Source organism: Protopterus annectens, chromosome 2.part1, assembly GCF_019279795.1.
Source record: "Protopterus annectens isolate FY-2018-M chromosome 2.part1, PAN1.0, whole genome shotgun sequence".
Taxonomy (NCBI): domain Eukaryota; kingdom Metazoa; phylum Chordata; order Ceratodontiformes; family Protopteridae; genus Protopterus; species Protopterus annectens.
The window spans coordinates 418221612-418245337 of NC_056729.1; the positions used below are offsets into that span (position 1 = coordinate 418221612).

Genomic DNA, 23726 nt, shown 5'->3' on the forward strand with positions numbered 1-23726 from the left:
TATTGATAAAAAAAATATTCGAATTACTACAAAAAATGTTTAACAAAAAGTCCATTTTGCATAAAATGAATAAAATAAAGGGAAATGACCGCATTTTCACAAAACATGTATTTTTCATATTAAAAAAGATATTTGAGTTACCAGAAGTGTATTAAGTATTTGCATGTCTGTACAGGGTTACAGTAAAGCTATTTCGAAAAGTACAGACATTACAGGACAAATTTTGCAGAGTATATTTTGCAAAGTACAGTATTTCAAAGAGTTTATTGTGAATTTGAATGTTGTTACAAGCTCACAGAACAGTTTGTTCTTACATAATTGCAAGGGCCACATGGCAGACTGATTTCGAAAGCCCAGCGCACTTGCGTTTGACAGTAATATTGCTGAAAACAGGAGTGTGTTTGACCAAGAGTATGACATTTTCATAGAGGCTGCATTTTCTGATAAAGATGACCGTACAAAGGCATTTATTCTGCTTAATTTAACTGGGTCAGAAGCCATAGAAATGGAATGCTCATTTGTGTATGCACCTGCTATCTATACTGCTATCTATATAGGAGGGGGGAAAACTGTCATATTGCTGTACCGGCTGAGTCAAGGGAGGACCCAGAGTGCTTAAAACGCAAATTCAGAGAAATGTGCCCCAAGACAAATGTTACAATGGAAAGGCACCTATTTTATACAAGGGATCAAAAGCCTGGTGAAACTCTTGCAGCTTACATAACCAACCTGAGAAACAAAGCCTAAACGTGCAGACTTGGTGATTTAAGGGACGAGTTGATAAAGGACTGACTGTGTGTCAAAAGATGATGCTGTGAGAAAGATCTTGCTTGGCGACAGTGACCTGAATAAGGCCACTGAAATTAGTCAGATATATGAGCACACAAATATGCTTACAAATGAAAAACAGCTCTAGAAGGCACAGTGATAAAGCTCATGCTGATATTATGCAGTACGTGGTTAAAAGAAACAGGCCCAAGTTCATGGTATCAGCTGTAACCCCTTTAAGCACTCACTGGTAAACCACAGAACTTTGCTAAATTCCAGAGTTCGCAATCTCAGTGAAGCATAAGTGAGTCAGCAAACTCAAATCATGGGCTCCGACCCCAACCCAATTTCATTGCCAACCATTGTAATTGTGGTGGAAGTCAAATCTAAAAGGAAAAATGCTTAGCTTTCAGTCAACAATGCCACAAAGGCAATAAATAATCATTTCAAAAGGTTTTGTAAACGAAAAAGTCCACATTCTTTTATTAAAAGGGAATGTGTGTGTGTGTGTGTGTGTATATATATATACACACACACACACACACACACACATACATATACACACACATACATATACATATAAATATATAAATATATATAAATAAATATAAATATATATAAATAAATATATATATATATATATATATATATATATATATATATATATATATATATATCTATATATATAAATATATATATATATATATATATATATATATATATATATATATATATATATATAAATAAAATATATATATAAATATTCCTACGGATATCACAGACCAGGATGGGGTCGCGACACGGGTTGCTCGAGTAGAGCTTTACTTGCGGAGATGCATCTGTCCCATCAAGGTGGGGTCTGAGATTGCTTTGTTTGCCAGACATAGGTCACCTCTGAGGAGTCTGTATGAAACGGGGTAGAGGGACAGGGCTTTTAGCCTGTGTCGGGTAGGTGTTTGAGGCCATGGACTCTCCTGATGAGGAACCTCTGTGGTATCTCCAGCTGGTGCATGTGCTTTGCGAGGTACATGCCGATGGGGGTGTTGTACTCAATAATTGGCCTTATAAAGTTAGAATAAAAGGATTGTATGAACTCTTTGTCCCTGGATGAGATACCCTTACTTATGAGGTGGGCCATGTAGAAAGCTTTCCGTACAATGGAAGCAACAAGATGGTCAAAAGTAAGGTTGCTATCAACCTGGGTGCCCAAATCCCTCACTAGACATTGTGTACTTAGGACGTTGTTATTAATGTGATAATATTTGGGGACATCCAAAGGAGATGATAATGCATTTTTTGGCATTCAGCTTGAGGGCATGTTTCTGGCACCAATCATTTGTTTGGGTGAGACCCTCTTGGAGGATGTCCACATCACATGGGGAATTTATGACTGCGCCCAGCTTGCAGTCATCTGCAAACGTGGTCAGCCATAGCCCACTGGGTTTGGCTTGCACCGCAGAGAAGTATATCCCGAATAAGAGAGGCCTAAAGACTGATCCCTGGGTATGCCACACATTACACGTCTACTGCTTGAGCTGGCTTCCCCTATTTTGATTAGGTGGTTGCCATTAGTGAGCCACTTTCCTACCCATCTGGTAACATATGGATTGATGCCTAGTTGAGAGAGTTTATCTACTATGCCTGAGTGGGGTATAGTGTTGAAGGCTTTGGACAGGTCAAGGTAGGCAGTGTGCAGTCTTCCCTTCATCCATGGCTTTTGGTGACTGTCTCAAAGAATTTGACCAGATTTAACAGACATGACCTCCCCTTGACAAAGCCAAACTGTGTGGGGTCAAGTGTTTGGAGGTTGTCAATGTCTCCGTTAATGAGGTTCACGATAATCCGCTCCATGGCTTTGCAGATCAGGCTAGTTAGGCTGATGGGTCTATAAATTTCCTGGATTGGTGGATGCTCCACCTTTGTGTAAAGGGTGGACAGTGGCTGTCCTCCACTCGGCTGGGACAAAGCTGGCACTCAGGCTTTGGCTGAATAGGGTGCCTAATGGTGCTACAAGTTCATGTAGGATGCAGCCTGGGATGTTATTGGGTCCCATGGAGGCTGTATTTTTTGCCTTTGAGAGGACAGTGATGACCTGTTCACTAGAGATAATGGGGGGGGGCAGGTACCGGGCATGTCCTGATTTAATGATGGGGGGGGGGGGCAGAGGGAAGAAGTTTTTGCTGAATCTGTCAGCCAGTACATTGGCTATATCTACAGCATTTGTATATGTGGTGTCCTTGACCACCAGTTCTGAAGAGATCTGCGTGCTTCATTTCAGACTGCGGGCATACAAGAAGGCGGCCTACACACACACAAATCAGCTGCCTGCAAATCACTGTGTTGTACTTCTGTACCTGCAAAGCGAATTCCATTACTACTCTTAATTCTACTGGCATTCCACAGCATTCTTTTTTTTGTTGTTAATTTTTAATACAGAGGCCCGATTTGCCAACAAGTTGTACCATCACCAAATGACAACGACCACAGTAGCATATGTGATAGTGAGGAGAGTGTTTTAAATTGATTAATTTGATTCATATATGTCTTGTAATAGTGAAATGAATGCATACTGTTTGATAGATACTTCTGCTGTTATTAGTAAGAGTAAGTTTATGCCACCTTGCATTCATGAAGGCATTAAAACATTTCATTCAATAGTTGATTTTGAATTAGACATTTTGTTTAGAAATTTTAACGAAAAGAATGTTGTGTATAATTTGTCAAAACAGGAGTGGTTAGCTTTGTTGAATTTTTCTAAGCAAAGAGAATTAATTGTTAAACCTTCATATAAAGGTAATAAAATAGTAATAATGCATTATGAACAATATTTGAAAATGTGTCTAGAGTTGTTAGATGATAAATACATCAGTTAGTAAATGAAGATAAAATAGAAGAAACAAAGTGAAGTTATACACATTTGATTCAAAAAGGTTTGAGACTAGGTTACTGGACTGGTAGTGATGTCACTAACAAATTGGCATGTGAAGGAACAGGGCCAGCTTATTTTTATTGCTTGCCCAAAATCCACCAAGATACAAGAAACCCACCAGGTAGACCGACAGTTTCAGCTACTAAATATTTTTTACATAATGTGGGTGTTGCATTACTTCTTTAGTAATGCAACTTCCTGCCTATATTAAAGATTCTTTTGATTTCTTAGAAAAAAGAAAAAAAAAAAAAAAAAAGTCTTCCATGTTAGGTCTTTAATGTGGAACATCAGAGTTCCACATTAAACAAAAGCAGCTGTGTGTTTATTTTTTAACTCTTTGGCCCGGACCAATTAAAAATAAACACGGAGGTACTTCTGTTTAATGTGAAACATCGCAGTCCTGCATTAAACAGAAGTAGCTCTGTTTTCCTATTTTTTTGATTGGCCAGTATACCGGTATACGGGCCAATCAAAAATCGCTAAACACGGAGCTACTTCTGTTTAATGCGGAACTGCGATGTTCCACATTAAATACAAGAAGCTCCGTGTTTAGAAATTGGCCCGTATGCCGGTAAACAAAAAAAAAAACAAAGCGGAGGCTGCCCGGGATTTAAACCGGCAGTGCGGGACTCGGGATCAGGCTGCTGATCTCGGGACAGTCCCGCCCAAATAGGGACGTCTGGCAACCCTGGATGGAGGGATGGTATGTATTGGATAACACTGGATGTGAAGAGCCTTTACATGAACATCAGACATAACTTTGGGCTTGAAGCCCTTAGACTTCAAATGGGTAGCAGTCCCCTTACATATTACATTTTAGAGTTAATTCAGTTTTGTTTGGAAAATAACTTCTTATTTTGAAGATCAGATTTACCATCAAATACAAGGAATGGCAATGGGTTCTCCCTTTGCCCCTATGTACGCCAATCTTTTTATGGGCATGATGGAAAAAAATTATATATATATATATATATATATATATATATATATATATATATATATATATATATATATATATAATTATATACACACACACACACACACACACACACAGATATATATATATATATATATATATATATATATATATATATATATATATATATATATTTTAGGTTTATTGATTTAAATTTTTTGTGCGAGGGTGGTGTACATTTAGTACCACATTTTGTGGAAGAAATACAGCGAAATAGGTTTCAGATAGCATTTGATCGTCTACAATATGGACAGGAAGTTTCATTTTTAGATATAAATTTGTGCAGAGTAGTGGATGAATGTATAAAAATGAGTATACATAGGAAATTTAATGAGGTGAATCAATTTCTAATAGGCACTAGTCATCCAAGACATACTTCAGAATCATTGCCATTTGGGGAATTTTTAAGAATATCAAGATTGTGCAATGATGAGAGGATTTTTAGAGAAGAATTAGAACAGACTGCAGCAATGTTTAGGAATAGAAGATATGATGGGAAAATCATTGATAGGGACGTGAAGAAGGTATTAAATATTAGATATGGAACAGATAATAAAACAAAAAGTTATGAGAGAGAATATAGTAGTGGTAGGAATAAAATGGTGACAGTTTATTTTATGATAAAATCCGTGGTGGTGGTGGTGCTGCGGTAGCGCTGTCGACTCACAGTAAGACGCTGTCCGGTTCAACTCTCAGCTAGAGCGTCTTCTGCATGGAGACATGCGTGAATGGGCGTACCTTCACTGAAGGTTGTACGTTAGGGCTGGCAACTCAGTACGTAAAAATCAACTGCCAATCATTAGTGGACAGGAGTTCCGCTGTGGCAAGCCCTAACCGGGAAAACCAGAAAGAAGCAACAATGTGTTGAGTGAGAACAAAGAAATTATGCTTCATTATTGGGAATTTTTGAAAAGTTTTGATGAATTAAATGGGCTGGTTAATAAAAAGTTAATATTTTCCTATAAGAGAGGTAGAAGCATACGAGACATGGTGGTACACACTAAATTTCATAGGCTAGATATTAATTGGTCTGTATAGCTTTGGAATAAAGGGATGAGATCCTGAAGTGTAGGGGATGTCCCTATACTATAAACACGTTTTATACTATAAATGGCATCCCCTTTAGCGTAAATGGGTAATGTAATTGTAGAACAGAAGGGGTAGTATATGCTATTACATGTACATGTAATATGTTCAATATTGGACAAACAAAAAGAATATTTAAAGTTAGACCGTTAGAACATTTGAGGGACATTAGGGCAGGTAAAATAGAAAGCCCCTTAGCCCAACATTTTAGAAATTGCCATAATGGAGATCCTGCAGGACTCCAGGCAACTATTTTAGAACAGATTTGTTTAAAGAATAATGACAGGGAAACACAGATATAATCTTTTAAAAAAGGAAACAATATTTATTTTAAAATATGGCACATTAACACCTAAGGGATTAAATACTGAATGTTGTTGGAAAAGTGTTATATGAAATGAAATGGGACACTGACACTTTAAAAGTTTTAATTGAAATTTAATTAATGTCTTTTAATTCATTGTTTGTGTAATTGTTTATTGACTGAAGCTGCTTGTATTATATAAAGGATGGCTTGAATTTGTGTATTTTACTCCTTGAAGGCTGTTTGTAGCCGAGGTGCTAGAGAAATAATTTTTTTTTTGTGGCTTTGGTGGTATTGTTTGTGTTGAAGTACATATAGTTTGGTGTTGCAGAGCTGTATCATTTGACTAAAAACTGTTCAAGTTCAAAAGTTTACAGCTGCAACAGCCACTTACACACTACAGCACAATGAGCACAGAAACTCACTGCACACTATAACTCTGCATGCAGAAACTAGCTTGAATGCATACAAGAGCAGAAGCATATTTATGGATATTTATGGGACTACAGTTGGTTCATGAGAAGTCCTCCTTGCCAATTACTCAACTATTTGTGCACAGTAGCTAAATTACTTCACATTTTGACTTCGAGCAGAGCAAATCACACACACACACACAAATCAGCTGCCTGCAAATCACACAGTGTGGTGTACTTTATATCTATGCTCTTTAGCTCACTTCTGCACCTGCAAAGTGAATTCCATTACTACTCTTAATTTTACTGGCATTCCACAGCATTCTTTTTTTTGTTGCCGATTTCAAATTTTTAATACAGAGGCCCAATTTGCCAACAAGTTGTGCCATCACCAATCTAGAAAACATCTGATTTTCTTCAAGAGGTAACAGCTCCAAGTGTTGCTTGTCTCGTGTATTCAAATGAGATGGTGAGGTACTATGATGGGTTCAAGCTGTTTATTGTGCATAAACACTTCGTGAGCTGTAACTGGAACATATATTAAAGCCAACTGTCTAACTCATTACTTTAAACACACTCATGTGCATCTTCATTCAAGCCTGCATTCACTCTGGCCGACTATACAAAATGGCACTGATCTTGCCCGTGCTTAGTAACATATGCATTTGCCATCTAGCTACCGTAGCTGACTAGGTATAATACACACAATGATCTAAATCCTCCCTCTTTGTTTGATAAGCAATAGGAGAACAAAAAACATTTTACAAGCTAGATATCACATCAACATTTAACAACAAATGAATTCAAGTCCAAGCTACTGTATATTTTGAAATGGGTCTGGAAATTCTACCCGATCTGGTCAAAATCTTGAATTGGGCTTACCAACAGGGACAGTCCCTTGGGAGTCTTTTACAATACGAACTTTGGGGATGGACATCAGGATTACTTGAAGTACACTGTCCTCTGGAATCTGAACAAGTGTGGAGTCGTTCTGAGAAAGTTTCTGGCACAAGCAATCTGCTGCATCACAGATTCTGAAACTTGCAATGCGAGTCTTCGATTCCTACTGAAATCCATTCCATCAGATTGCATGATGCAAGATCTCAGTTCACATATAACTTTGACAACTCCCACCCTCAGTCATAACCTTTAGATGTTTGCATTCTCACAATCTCTCCTTGTCTTAATGGTCCAAGAGGTTTGCTAGTAAAACTTTTGTGACGGTCTTTTTTTTCCCAAAAGTTCAGTCTTGACCACTCTGTTCTTTGGATTTGGAATCATTTACTGATCAGAAGAGGTGTTCTAGTCTGTCTGGACATCAATCTCTGAGCAGGTGAGCCAAGCAATTTATCTTGCGGAATGTTTAAGATTTAGGTTAAAAAAACATTGGCACCATCTCTCTTGGATTTCTCCAACAAACATTTTGCACTTTGAACTGCACACTCAGCTAATCCACTGGACCGTGGATACTCAGGACTACGAGTAACATGGACAAAGTCGCAAGACTCAGCAAAATTCTTGAACTGACTTGTAAATTGTGCATCATTGTCAGATAGGAATTTGTGCAGACTAGCATGAACAGAAAAAATATGTCTCAATTTCATAATGACAGTGCTGGACGTTAAGTTAGGAAGGAGGTCGATTTCAAGCCAATTTGAGTAAGAGTCTACTAAGTAATGCTGACCATTCCATTCGAAAATATCAGTAGCAACTGTCAACCATGGTAGTTCAGGAATCTGGTTTGGTTTAGCTTAAGTGGTTCTTTTTGTTGGTGTGATTTAGTACTATTGCAAATGGAACTTGTTAGCGTTTCCTTCTCTATATCTTTTGACACAGAAAGACAAAAATATTACAGCCCTTTCCCTTCTTTTAATTGAATCAGTACCCAGGTAACCATGGTGTAAAATTTTGATATATTCCTGTTGTAATGCTGTAGGAATTACCACTTTAGAACCTTTCGTGATAATTCCATCTTCCATCATGAACTCGCCTCTAAGGAAAATACTTCTGCACATCAAGTGGTATTTGACATGCTGGCCATCCTTGACTGACAAAATGTTTCAGCTTCTGCGCAACTGGGTCTGACACTTGTGTGATTTTGGAGTTCATCAAGGCACGAGGAGGAAAAAAATGTTGACTTCCATGATTTCAAAGTCTGCTTTCTCATTAACATGCTGTTCTGCATCAGCAAGGTATAGAAATTTACCTTTCTTATAGGCAGTACTGAAATTGTACTTTTGCAGTTTTAACATCATGCATTGAGGTGTGCTGGGGCTGTATGTATTGGCTTTTACAGAACTGTCATTAGAGATTGGTGATCAGTCTCTTGCCGTAAATATAATTATTGAACTTCGAACATGCAAACACTACTGGCAAAAGCTCTTTCAATTTGTGCATACTGCATTTCAGTTTGGGTTAAAGTTCTGGATGCATAGGCTACTGGCACGCATTCTTGCTGCACCAAGACCATATGATGCATCACATAAAAGAGTTACAGGTTTGTGAACATCCTAATATCTCAATGTTGGTGGACTGGCAATTTTCGGTTTCGGAACATTAAATGCTTTTTGGTGTTGCTCCAACCAGGACCAGCTCACATTTTTACATGTCAACTCGGGCAGCAGTACTGAAAGCTCAAGTCTGGGATGAACTTTCCGAAATGGGATGACCATACCAAAAAACATTGTAAAGATGTGATATTTTCTGGAACTGGCAACTCAAGAATTGCTGCTTGCTTAAGTAGATCTGGTTGTAAGCCAGAACTGGTAAACAAATGACCCACATAAGTAACTTTACATTTCTGAGGATTCAGTTTAAGATTTACTTCAGACCATGGTCTAGAACTTTGAGGTTTCTATCATGTTCAGCTTCACCATTGCCCCTACAATAATGTCGTCTACTAGGATAGCACATGGATAACCTGAAAAAAATTTGTTCCATTGCATGCTGAAATACTTCACTGGCACAATTTATCCCAAATGGCATTCTCAAAAATCTCTACCTACCAAGAAAGTGGTTAACAATCAAGAATTTTGATCCAGTGAAATTTGCCAAAAGGGACTTTTTGCATCTAAGACTAAGTGGCATTTGGCATGAGAGCAGCTATTTCTACTTTGGGCATTGGAAAATGACATTTAAGCACTTTGTTTAAACCTCTCAAATCAATACATATTTGAATATCATCTGAGCTTTTCTTATGAGCTACAACCATGGAGGATACCCATTCAGTTGGTTCTTTTACTGGGGTTATTACACATAAATTCACAATTTTGTTAAGCTCTGCATTACTACCACAACCTTCCTTGCTGGTCAGACAACTGGGCTTACTTCATGGAATATGTAACTGAAGTTTGCCAAGCTCATCTGTGAAAACATCAGCATATTTACTAAAAATAATCTGTGTGAAACTATTATTGTTCAGACTTGTATGATGGGCCCCTTTATTAAATGAAATCAGTCCCATTCTCAAACTGTCTTTGAGGCCTAACAAATGACTGTGCGCGCGTCTTTTGACTATGTAAAACTGCAAGTCATAGCTGTGCCCAATAGTTTTGCACACTTTGCTGAATCAACTTTCTCCCCAGCTTTTACTTTGGCAAACATTTGTGCTGATACAACATGGCAACTGGATCCAGTATCTACTTTAAGCTCTACAGGTTCCCCAATAATCCAAACAGTACAAAATATGTTTCTCTTTGCTGCCAACTGATAGTCTGTTGTATTAACCGTTTCATTAAATCACACCATCAACATAGAAAGTTTGCTCACGGCTCTCTGATGATCTACTTGCTTCCTTGGATGCTCTCTTCTAATAAAGGCATGTGCCACTTTAGACCTGAAAAGCCTTTTGAGAGGATTCCTCTTTACATTTATGACATTGCTGACCAAAAGCTAAGCATTTCTCTTGCTTAGGTTCATGATCATCTCTACAACATTCACACTGGCAGACACTGCATGCACATTTTTCTCATTCGTAAGCATGTCTGTATGCTTTTCTGTAAGTTCATATATTTGACAGATCTCAATGGCTTTGCTCAACATCAAATCACTGTCCTGAAGCAAAATCTCTCACCGCATCAATACCACACACAAGCCTGTATCAACTTATCTCTCAGATCACCAAATTGGCATGTTTTTATGTCATTTCTAAAGTCAGTAATATATGCTGCATTAGTTTCACAAGACTTTTGATTTCTTGTGTAAATAATGTGCTTTTGCATTGTAATACTCATTTGAGTGTTACGCATACACAAGTGAATGTTCCCTCTCAATGGTTTCCAAGACAGCTAAATTAAGAAGTATGAATGCCTCTGTACACGCAGCTTTATCAGCCTGTATGACAACAGCATATTTTTACTCAAACACTCGCCAAGTCTCAGCATTATCATCAAACACCAGCAATCAGGGTCTACAAAATCCGTCTGCTACAACAAAATTCGTTTAAATAAAAGCATAGTTCAGGTACTTGTAATTATGCTCAAATGCACAACAATCGCTCTGAAAAGGCTTCACTTTATAACAGTCCAGACACTTCAAAAAGTTTCAGTTAATGCAAAAAAAAAAAAAAAAAAAAAAAAAAAAAAAAAAAGTAGTGTATTGCAAAATAAATTCAATCGTTTTAGCCTTTTCATACATTTTAGCACTTTGGAAATTACTTCAAACACTTTTGCATTTATTTTGAACACTTATCAATATGTCACAATTTCGGACATTTATCTCAGTAATTACTATGAACATTTTGAATGCTTCGCCACACATTCGGCAACTGAAAAATCATTTAAACAAGTTTTAAGTACCTTATAATAACAGCTGACTAAGAGACATGCAAGGTGCTAGTCACTCTGTTTATCTTAAACTAACCAATTCTAAAAAGTGCAATAGTAGTACTGCATTCCACAATTTTTGTTGAACTGAAAAATGGAGGCATCATCACTTGGTTAGTGATAGAATAAATGGATTGAAAGACTGAATCACAGTATTTTGAAAGAGAAGTTAGCAGGGAGCTGAAATGCAGCCACCATATTCTTTGTCTTGTTAGCACAAAAACCAAAAAAGAATTAAAAGACTGAACACCGCAGAACAAACAGTTTCTAAGCCATACAAACTGAGTTATGGACCCTGACCCGACCATTTTAACTGTAGATAAAATATATGGAAATGGGTACAACGGATGAAGAGTTCTTGCACAGCCCTACCACTGAACCTCTTGGCAGTAAATGCGCAAGAATGGGGATAAAGCAGCTATGATGGTAAACAAGTAAGACAGATCAAGCAGCACGTAACCTAGAAGGGAAGACAAGGTCAGACAGTAAAATTTGAGACTGCATGGTATTTTGTAGGGGGAGCGACAGTGGCACAATAAGTGGAATTGTCATCTCATAGCAAAAGCATATTTAGGTCTCAGCTGGAGTGCCTTCTGTGCAGTCTGCATGTCCACAGTGTGACCAAGCTGGTTTTCTAGGAGTACTCAGTTTCCTCCCACATCCCAAAGATATGCAGTAGGTGGAGTGTGTGGGTGTGTGTGAGAGAGACGCAAGATAGGTATGATGACTCATTGCCTGTAGGTAGGAGTGAGTGAGTGAGTGAGTGAGTGAGTGAGTGAGTGAGTGAGTGAGTGAGTGAGACACAGAAAGCAGGCATGGCAATATGCTTTTATTAAGTACTTGCCTAGTAAACTCCATGGATGGAGACAGCTGTTCGTGCGGTCCCTATAGGAGTCAGAGGCAATTCAACAGTCATGGATGGAAAGAAAAGGATGAATGTTGAAAGAATGCAAAATTCAAGATGGCAGAGTGGACTGTGCTTGTAGAAGGGAGTCCTCGAGGATAACACTGAAAAAGTGTCAGTGGCGCAACAGGTAGCACACTCACCTTTGGTGCAGAAGGTTGAGTGCTCTTTTCCCACACCAGGTAGATTGACTGCCAACACTGTACCCCTGTGTGTGTGTGCCATTCTTCAGGTAAGACGTTAAGCTGAGGACACATCTGCATGAGCTGGTGGTAGATCAGGTGGATGTAAAAGATCTCACAGCACCTAATTGAAAAGAGTAGAGGAAAGTTCCCAGATGCCCTGGCCAAATTTTCTCAGAAGAAAAAATACCATCTCAGGTCTCTCCTGAAAAGAGGCTATTAGCCTAGTGGGATTAACCTGGTCAACAAAGAATAAAATACTAGTCATTGCCAGACTGGGAAGTCAAATACGGGAAATGCACAGTTACTGATATCATTTTGGACATACTGTGTCTTATGCAAATAAACAAGCACTATGGAAGCTGTAGCAACCAGGAAAAAATATATCAGTGTCTAAAAGACCTACACTTGGAAGTGATTCAAACGCAGCTTGTGATCTCTCTATAGTGCCAAGTCCACATGAAAAAAAATGGAAATTTAAATTAGCATTCGCTGCAAAATTAAAGTGTATTTGGGAATTTCAATGCTAACATTTGAATTTACTTGTTCATCTTTGTAATACTCTGGATAAAGCAATTGAGAAAATAAATATCACCCATGAAACTTGCTCAATTACAAGTGTAATAAAAGAACAAAGACTACTGAGAGGGGCAAAAGAATAAATGGGAGGAGAAATGTAATTAAGAAAATATGCCAATTAATAAATGCAATCCTTGGGATGAGATGGTTGTAATAAATGGGAAAAGTCATTACATGAAGATATAAATGGCTTGCAATAGGGGTATGTTTTTAAAATAAAAACTGCTGAACAGATGGGCCAACTTCAGAAGTACTGGGTAAAGGATTATTTTTAAATTTCCTGATGGTAGTCTTTGCACAGGAGGGTACCCCACTACCAAACACAGTAAATAAGTTGCCAAACTTAAGTTCATTAGAAAATGTGATTCTTCCATGATAACTTAATGGAACTTTGAAGTGTTAATTTTTCCAAGTGCCTAAATTTCCTTTATTCAAAACTGTTTTAAACACTAAAGCATATGGTGAAGGTCAACCACATTATGTGAATGTAAATTTCATGTTCCAACTAAAATACAGCAAAATTATTTGTCATCAATAATATGCAACAACTATAAAACATGATGGATGTTGTTTAAATAACATTGATGTAAAGAAAGTGCAACATATATGCTCATATATTTAGCACATTAGAATTGAGTAATATAAAAAATCTAATTATAAAGATGCTCATAAGAGATATATTATCTAGGAAATCTAGCAAGAGATCGATATGCATTTTTTGGCAGCCTCTCTTTATTAAATGTTATCCGTGGGGTTCAATAAAGCCTACAGTAAGTGTACACCATTCTGAGTGAACAGACAGTGCAGACATAACTCACATCTTCTTCCTAATTTTAGTTTTCCTACCAATATTCTTGCAGCTTTAAATATTGGCAGGGATTCATAAAGGTTACCACAAAGCATAAACTACATGTTAACTTTCTGTACTGCTTTTTCACTGTCTGACTATATGACCTGACTGTGTTCCTCTCGTGTTTTATATAATCAAGTGCATTGTTATGCTCCATTTTCATTCTCTTTGTACTTAGTATAACCAATGTATGACTTTATTATCTGATCTTGCTCCTCTCCAGATTTGGATCATAACCGATTGTATTGCTATGTGCCATCTTACTCTCTTGTATGTAAACTAACTTAAATGTGGAGCTTTTCTCCCCGGGCCTCCGCTGAAAATGGACATGTATCCAGTCGGATTTTTCCCGGTCAACAAATGTAAAATAAAAAACACTTGGTGTAGTTTTTTCTGAAAGACTAGAAAGCACAAAAAATGCGATACGAATGTTCTTGAATACACATTGTGTACACAGTGTAGACTTTATTAAATCCGGCCCTAAATCTATTGAAATAGAAGCTTAAGGATACGGAAGCTTTACACTAAATGATTCAAGTATACGCAAGCAAAGAAATGAGCTTAAGAAATTAAACATTTGTGGAAAAATGGAACAGCAGCACAAGTGGAAAGACGAAAAGACAAATATTATATACACATACACACACACACAGAAATTATAAAAGTTACAGCTAAAAGATGGTGAAATATTAACTGTCTTTGGAATAATACGAGAGGCCTTCCTATCTTCTTTTGGCAAAAAAATAAGGGAAAAGTTTATGTTGACAATATGCCCCTAACAGTCGACCCAGTGGTCAAGCATCTGGGTAAGCACAGAGACAGTAGTCTTATCAGATCAGAGTACAATGCTCCCTTTGGTATGTACTCGACCAGGCATATGCAGTAGCTGGAGTGTCCTCAGGAGGTTTATTACAAAAATACAAGGCATAACAAATATGCCTTATAGAGTGCCTTAAAGCCCTTTCCCTCTACTCAGGCACTTATAGACTGCCGAGGTGTGATCTATGCCTGGCTTGCAAGGCATCTGCAAACCCCACGTGCCTGAACCGCCTACATATTAGTCAGTAAATAGTACCATAAATACAAGGTCTAAGGACCTGAATGTGTGTGTGTGACAAACAGAACATACTGGAAAGACAGATGTATGTCCAGGAGACTGCTCCTCTATTGGAAAAGGCTTCCCATTCATGTGTAGCTATGCTTAAACTGGGTAACAGATGAACACAACCTAGACCACTGGATGGGGAATACAATTTTCACCAGGCCTGGCTTATGGACAAAGCTTAAAAATGCCTGACCCTCAATGCCCTATTTGGATATAGGACATCATTATTCTTTTGGGAAAACTTGGCTAGGATTAGAAAGACCCTCCATGGTCATCAGCTGACTAACAATCTATGAATCTATACAGCCTGGCAAAGATAAAGTTTGTACTATATAACAAGCTGTCCAGTATTGTACAGGAACTAAAGTACAAAAATAGCAAATTGTCTCTCAAGCAATAAACATGTAAAATGAAATCTGTATTCAGACAAATATGTAGACAACTAAGTATTTTAACGCATGTGCAACATGCAGACAGTTTAGAACAGGAATGGTGTCTGGATGATAGAAGTTGTAATTTTTCTTTTTTTTATTTGTATTACAAAGCTGCTGCGATAGCGTTGTCGCCTCACAGTAAGACGCTGTCCGGTTCGATTCTCAGCTAGAGCGTCTTCTGCGTGGAGACATGCGTGAATGGGCGTACCTTCGTTGAAGGTTGTGCGTCAGGGCTGGCAACTCTGCATGTAAAAATCAACTGCCAATCATTAGCGGACCGGAGTTCCGCTGTGGCGACCCCTAACTGGGAAAAGCCAAAAGAAACAACAACAACAACAAAGCTAATACAATTGGAACAGTTTTCTCCTGACAAGACTACCATAGTGGGTGGAGACTATGAATTCTGATGAGTGGCTGAGACAATGTTTTGATCAAAGCAGGGGTATGATAAAAACTGGAAATTTAAATAACGCAGATGAGGTTCGAGTGCACAAGCCAGGAGCTTGATTATACTGAGAAGGGAATTTATTTATATTGTGAAACAAGTATGCCAACTGCGTTACTTACTCTAAGGATAACAAGAATCCATTTAGGAATTATTAAAAGTTTTGCCCTCCTGATTTAGTTATTTTAATTGTGGTTGAGGTGATGTTTTGGACTGAAGCAGGAGCATGACACAGAGTGGCAGAGAACAGAAAACGGATAAGAGTGCATAAAAAATAATGGTATGAATGGAGATTGGGCATAATTATGATGCGGCCCTCTGTACTAAGCTGTAAACTGATTAAAGATGAAATAAATAGCTTGGAGAGTGGTTCAAATGACATATGGGGTAAAAGCAAATAAAAGGGTTGTAACTTGGACAAGGGCAACTATGGGAGGTGTTTAGTAGAGTTTCATCAAGGAATGCAATGGGTATGGTAGCCAGTAAAGGAAAAAAAGAATACACTGGACAGTGTTTTTGTGCTATGTGCCAAGGAAATAGACAGAGGAAAGGGATATCTTAAAGGCAAAAGTAACAAGGGAAGGTATTAAAGTTTCAGCACAATGATGTGTTGTTGTGACTCGAGACAAAGTGACTGGCATGGTTCCCATTTATGGGCAGAGGGTATTTGGGACAAAGGCCAATAAGGAATGTGGGACAGCAATAATGAAGGGGATATTTTGAAACTAAAGTGTGCAGAGCATCTAAACAATTAGTCTTCCAAACTGGGGTGGTTTTAAAAAGATTTGACTGAATCAGAAACCTCACACCCTACGTTTACCCCACATGAGAACAGTTCTGAAGTGAAAAATCTATATACCTAGCTACTGCCCCGATGAGAAAAGCACTGAAGTAAAAATAGTAGTTATGCATCACAGATAATACTGCTTGCATTGAACAACTTTCCATTCCACATAAACCAAAATATTGGTCTTACTCTATTCAAACAATTTGGACACATGGATGGATAGCTACAAATCTGTTCTTGGTTTAGCACCCCTGTCCCTCAAGGATAGGGTAAACATAAACGTCCCAGCATATCCTTGTTTAGTCCATATCTGGGCAATCTACATACAAAATAGAAGGTCAAAACACTACCATAGTAATTAAGACTAGGCTCCTTAAGATACCCACAGATTAACAGCCTAGTAAGTACCTATGTGATTGGTCACAGTAAATATAGTCAAAATGGTTAAGTGTGCCCTGGAAAGTATTATAGTTAAAGCAGTAGCACCACAGGGAAAACAACAACAAATGCATTTTAGCCAAGCCTTGTAGTATACGGAGAAAGTGAAGTTGTCTATATCCTAGACAACCCATGTTTGACTAGTAGCATCGGTGACGGATAGAGCAGATAGGAGAGACTAATGCCTGCTCTTCCACTCTCCTGTGGTGTAGGGTGACAGCACAGTTCAGTGTATTGGCCATCACCTGCAGAAATGCACTTCATGCACAGTGGCTGGCACCTGTAACAAGCACGCAACCTCACAGCACTAACTACACTGCTTGCAAACTGCTACAAGGAGGACTTTGGTATAGAGGAACACAATCCGATTAGTAGAAGACGGTTTCGGCTCTGTTTACTTGGCTCTTGCCCCAGATAAACAAATGGACTGCAGAACTTGTCTCCATGGAAAGACGAGGTCAGCTGAGTGCCCAGAGGAATAGAACTATATGATCAGCAAAAGGACTAAGAATAAAAAATATGGAGTTAAGGACATGAAGTTGTTTAGGGATACTGTGAAAAAAATCCATAGGAAACAGTTCATTAAAATAAATTTCAAATATCATCATTTAAAAATACAAAATGCCAGAAACGGGACACAGTATTCAAAAACTGGTTTCAAATGTCAATACTACAAAAACTTTTAAAAACATTTCAAGAGACTTGGACATGAGAAGTGACTCAATTTATATATTTAAGGGTAGTAACAGACTCTTCACTTTACTGTCAAAAGGACTAAAGTGGGCATGATGTTTCCTACTTATAGCTGGTCTCCTCCTAAAAACGGTGGTGTGCTGTTGCTACCACCTGCCCTTAGGGATAATTCCACTGCAATGAACTTTTGATTAATGACAGACTAATTTCAGCTGACTGGTAAAAAAAAAAACTACTGAAGAAAATACAATTGGGAAATGAGGGGAGTGGATCAGCTGTCTTGAAAACTACAGTGAAGTTAAGAATGCACACTGAGGAAAAAAGAACATTATATGGATACAGAGTGGGAAGGACTTAGAAAACAATGTAAGGCTGAGAGAGAACATGGAACAATGTTACTTGTATTGATTCAGCGACAGGGTGGTAGGAAAATAAATACATCACCAAGAAATATACTAAAAGCTGTAATGAAAGTGGAGGGATACATACCTCAACACTCGCTGATTTTTGCCCTTTTCCTCATAAAATGATTCAAGGACACCGTAACCAGAGAGTAAGGGGGAAGGAGCACCCCCTCCCAACTTTAAGGACTCAATGTGGATTTGTCTAAGGACCCATGCATGCATCTCACACTAATGTGGATTTTTTAAAAGCGCACGAAAGTTAAAACTAACTAGCCGTGTTCTGTTATGCTGCCCCTCCAAGTGCTAATCATTGCTGCTCCTTATGGTAAGGTGATTTATGATTTACATTTAGTTTGTTTTCGGGTACAGCTGCCAGAGTCATACTCACAGAAGAGATTTTCTTGTTCTCATTTCTTTTGCTTTGCTCTGCTGCCACAGAGTGCAGTGCGAGGTAGGTGTGTGTGTGTGTGTGTGTGTGTGTGTGTGTGTGTGTGTGTGTGTGTGTTCCGTTATGCTACTGATCACAGAGAAGAGGTGCCCAACTGGGGCATATGTTGCCGATCATGAAGAAGAGGTGCCCAGCTGGGGCGTGTGTTGCTAATCATGAAGAAGAGGTGCCCAACCGGGGCATGTGTTGCTGATCAGGGAGAAGAGGTGCCCAGTTGGGGTGTGTGATGAGGATGCCCCAGTTGGTTAGCATTATTAAGGCTCAAACCATGTATCTTGGGTACAAAAAACAAGAGCCTGAATTCTCTACCCATACCACCATTTGTGATTTAGGAAGTTGAGTCCATAGCTCTCAACTGTCCATATTTTCACAGAATATTTGGCTCATACTTTTGGTCTGTTCCTCTTATAATTTGTGGTTTTCTTGCAAATCTGCGAAAACTGAATTTACTAAATACTGTCTTCCTATCTTTCAGGTAACACAAAACACTTTATTTTAGCAACTTTCTAAGATTATACAAGCAACATTTAAAATGTATCCTTAGTTTGTGCCGTTGAGCCCTCCCCAAATATATTCTGGCTTTTTCCAGATTTCTTGTGATGTGAAGTTGAGAGATTTGGTTGAGTGTCAAGTGGATTTTACAAGCAGCTGAGAGCTTCAGGAGAAGTGAAGTTTAGTGCTGCTTAGGCCAAGTTGTTTGCATTGTTAGTAGCAACAGGTAGTATGCTTGTTTCTGATGCAAAAGGCTGTGGGTTCTACTCCCACATTATGCAGTACTGTACTGTGCTGTACTTTAAAGGGAGTGGATGCTGCAGTCCTGTGAATGTTCTCCTTTGCAGGAGTTACCTAGCAACACTGAACCTGTTATCAGTTTGCCATCTGTTCCCTATTGCAATATTACTAGCTTACCAGTTTTTAATGCAATATATACAATTAATTCTTCAAGGGTAACAGGCACTATTTCTAGATGAAACAATGAAATATGAAGTTTGCTAGCAGCAACCTCTTCATTAGTTACAGATCCCTTTAATGTGGAATTTATACGACTCACTTCTGCAGAGATTTTGCATATTTAGTGATAATGGTGGATTTTAATGACGGAAGCTTGAGGGGCCCTTTATGGTTGAAATTTTCTGAAATGGGTAGTTTTATTATTATTGTTTCATACGTTTTGTTTCACTGTTTACTAGAAGACTGTTCAAAACTACAAATTTATAGCACATTCTAACAAGTGGTGCTGTATTATACAAAAATATAATTTAATACAATCAGGAAGGTGAATCAAAGAACACACACATATGCATGAATGGCCCTAAAAATGTGTAAGGAGCCTATGGTTTGAAAACAGCCCAGAGGTAATAGTCCTTCACTGGCCAGATGCAAAAGAGTGTGAGTTTTCATGCCGTTTCAATAAATGTGAATTTCAAGGGTAGAGAAGTTTACTGCTTATGCTAAGTTTGTTTTCATTGCATGACAGTATTGTTTGTTTAGCAAATGTCTCAATATTTGCCCGAATCTAAAGTGTCTATCATTATTGAAGTTTTGCATTACTCATAAATTTGCCAGAAAATCACACACACAAGGAACAGACGAAAAATATGACACTATCAGGGATAGTTAAACATATGCTCCGACCGCTCAACCTCTTAGTACCTACCTATGAACCTATAAAAATCTGGAGGAAGTGTGAAAGGATCAAAACCATGAGCAAATTTAAAGCTTTACTCGTGTCACCAAAGCAATTGATGAAGATAAAAAAAAGTAAAAGAAAATACCAAAGGGCTTTGGCCAACTTAAGTCTGAGATGACTGCAAGATAGGTGCAGTTAATGAATCCCCAAATGACAACCACCATGCAAGGAGGTTTGTCCCAAACAATAACTGGTGCCAGAATCATGAATTGAAACTAAACTCCAAAAAATACATCATCATATCCTTTGGGGAGTTATCTACTCCAGGGAACTACCAATTTGATGGTGCCCCTGTCAACTGACTCACTTAAGGATTTGGGAACATGTGTCTACAGTGACCTAACTTTTGACCAACATGTGCCCTGAGTCATAAGAAAGTTTTTGTACATTGCATATATCTTATAAACAAATTGATTGTGACTAGATCTAAAGATATTATTATCCCACTTTACAAAGCCCTCATTAGGTCAACCATTTTCTATTAATACCCACTTTGGCATGCATCTGTCCAGACCCATGCAACAATTGGAATACCCGCATGTCTTTGAATTCACTCGACCGCGGGGAGGACATGCTGTCGGTGGTAGTAAATAGTTTTAAAAAGTTGCCCTTATTAAATCAGTAAGTGCCCCTCTCAATCTCTGCCCCCAGTCTTCAACAGCGTCCGGCGCCTATGAAATGATTGTATTCTCTGGTAAATTACTGTGGATTACAGACAAGTCAGTAATGCCAGTTTCACAGCACTTATTCAGAAAAGATACGAAAGTGTAAAAACTGATTGTCCATGATCTTTAAGTGAATTAGAATTAGTTGAGTACATTTGTTAGGAGGTATTGGGGTAACGGACAAGAAACAGAACTGCTATACCCATGGTCAGGTATAAAGTCTCTTAAGTCCATGTTCGTCCACGTTCCGTAATTCTGCCACTGAGCTCGCGTTTGTAAAGCGTTACTTACTAACAGTTCTTGCCAACAGTTTATACTGCAACTGCCAGAAGGAATACATATATTATTTAATCCTTAGTTAACTTATTTCTAAACACTGACATTGACTTTATTTCAGTGACTTCCTTTCATTATGCCATTTCTAGAGTGTTTTATTTTTTTTTTTTTATTTTAGTATTGCTGCTTGCGGGGTAAAATTAGTAAATTTATGTCAAGTGTCAGCACACACTACTCAAATGACTACGTAAACATCTGACTGCAGTGCTTATTCCGAAACATTGTTATGAAAAGCATGACCCCTCCCACTTGCCACGCTACGTAACAGTACGTCAGAAAAATAGACATCATTACAGAATGTCTGGTCTCCTTTTTCAGAAACTCCGGTACCTACTGATTGGCATAAACATATACATAAAAATGACATGCCATTGCTAATGCCCACAAGTAACTGTACAAGCCACAATTATAAAATCAAAAGTAATGCTGCTTAAACAATGGAGTGCGCGCGCAAGAAAATGAACGTGCCCCCCCAACAGTGACATACACGGGGACTGACAGAATCTCTCGTAAAGCACAACGCTGGGGTTGATGATGCATTTTATTTGACGAACATACGTTTTATAAAATTTTAGCTTTGGATCAGCATGATGAGGCATTGTCAATGGGAAAAAAGGTAATGTTTCTGTCACTGTCACAAATCAAAAGTCACGGTGTGTATTACCTGTACAAGTAGCTACAGTTAAGAGTGTTCTCATGTCTTCTCAGACAAAACAACATACACACAACTCCACTGCGAGAAACTATCTACCTAGCGGACAGCCTTGCTTTGCAAGTTGCATCCCATAGCAGTAGTTATACAAGCACAAAAGTCCAAAGAAAGCTCCACACATCAGCCGTCTAAACTCTGTCTCCGCCTAAAACGTGCCACTATAAAATGTATCTTTGCAAAACAAAACTGTGCATATTCGCGTTCTTTGCATTCTAGAATCACTTGTGATATGTTGTAATCATATTCTGTAGTCCTACTATAAGTCACTTCATAAACATTGTAGAATGTCAAAAAGATTAATATAACTGAAGATGTGCAACAACGTATTGACTAAGTGATATGGGCAATACAGTCCAAGGATTTAAGAACGCCACCTCCTCAATCATACCACGGTGCTAGCTAGTCTTTAAGAGTTGAAACAATACGCAGAAAGACAGGGCCCAGCAATACAAACCACATTTTCTGCATCTGGTCTTTGTAAATTAATTTTTTGGAACTATGACTGGAAGCATATTAAAGGCACAGGAATCAAGGTAAAGTTTAACAAAAGCAACTTGCTACGTTGTCCACAGAATATAAATATAAACAAGAAATCAAAGGTAAAGTTTAACAAAAGCAACTTGCTAAGTTGCCCACAGAATATAAATCTAAACAGGAACAGGAAATCAAATCGTAAATTTCTGCGTTCAGTCATCGTGCTGCATCCAACGAGAAACCTAGCCGGTTTTAATTGACGCTTTGCATCAACTTCTGTGAATCAGGGGGAAGCCCGTAACTCTAGAGCTTTGTTACACGGGTACTACGGAGCCCAGATCATTTAACGTCATCAGGAAGCCTTCCTTGCTGTCATTATAAAGACATGTGGCCATCTTCTTCTAAACGAATGCACTTGTCTCTTTGTTCATTCTCAACTCACCTCTTCAATCATAGAAGGCACATCTGCTTCCTGCTTCTCTTCTTTTTCATCGTCTTGGTTTTCACCTTCCTTCTCTTCATTAATAAACTCCACATCTGTATTTACTACTGTCTGTGGTTCTCCCAACATTATGTTCTCTTGTACTTCCGACATATCAGGGTAACCAGATGATGAGCAAAATATCCTTAAAACAACTAATTACTAGGGGTTCCACAAAGTAGCTCACAACACATAAGCGCGCGCTGAACGCATACCACGCTGCCCTTCTTAAAAGGTTTCCTCGTAACAATGCACATTCAAAGACTTCAGCTCATCCAACCAATCAGGTACAAGCCGGCATGAAACCCATGTGACCTCAAAATATGAGACGGAAACTATGTATCTCGCGTGATAAACTGACGATGGGCTGCGTCTTCAAGACTGTGTGATTGAGGTTAATTTATCTGAGTTTGTGCTCTGTTTATCGGGGCAATAAAACATAATTCGTTATTATACTACAGTAGCTCTGGAGATTATAATGTTCTGCGCTGTAAGACTGTTGGTTACGCAGCGCCTACCAAGTGTACGTCACTTAACATCTTAAAAAGTTAATGTTCCTCTGCATACCTCTCAAGTGTACCTCATTACGAGGAACGTACCTCATTTGGGGTCTTAAAAAGTTCATGTTCTCGAAGTTCCTCAAAGTTCCACATTGAAAGAGTCTGTCACACATTCAGTGTTAGGAATTTTTAAGTGAAATCCATGTTAAATAGAAATTAATCATATTAATCCATTAAAGGATCTTCCACGATGGTGGTGCTGCGGTAGCATTGTCGCCTCACAGTAAGACACCGTCCGGT

At 38.4% G+C, this 23726-nt stretch overlaps 1 protein-coding gene across 1 annotated transcript in view; it reads right to left on the reverse strand.

Annotated features, from left to right (window-relative positions):
* LOC122794851 (SWI/SNF-related matrix-associated actin-dependent regulator of chromatin subfamily A member 5-like) overlaps nucleotides 1-23190 on the reverse strand; it is a 1390680-nt gene extending 1367490 nt beyond the window's left edge. Inside the window, exon 1 of the mRNA XM_044063455.1 lies at nucleotides 22888-23190. Coding sequence (XP_043919390.1) covers nucleotides 22888-23040 — 153 coding nt within the window. The 5' untranslated portion in view covers nucleotides 23041-23190. The remainder of the gene's footprint in view (nucleotides 1-22887) is intronic.
* Between the last annotated feature and the right edge of the window lie 536 nt (nucleotides 23191-23726).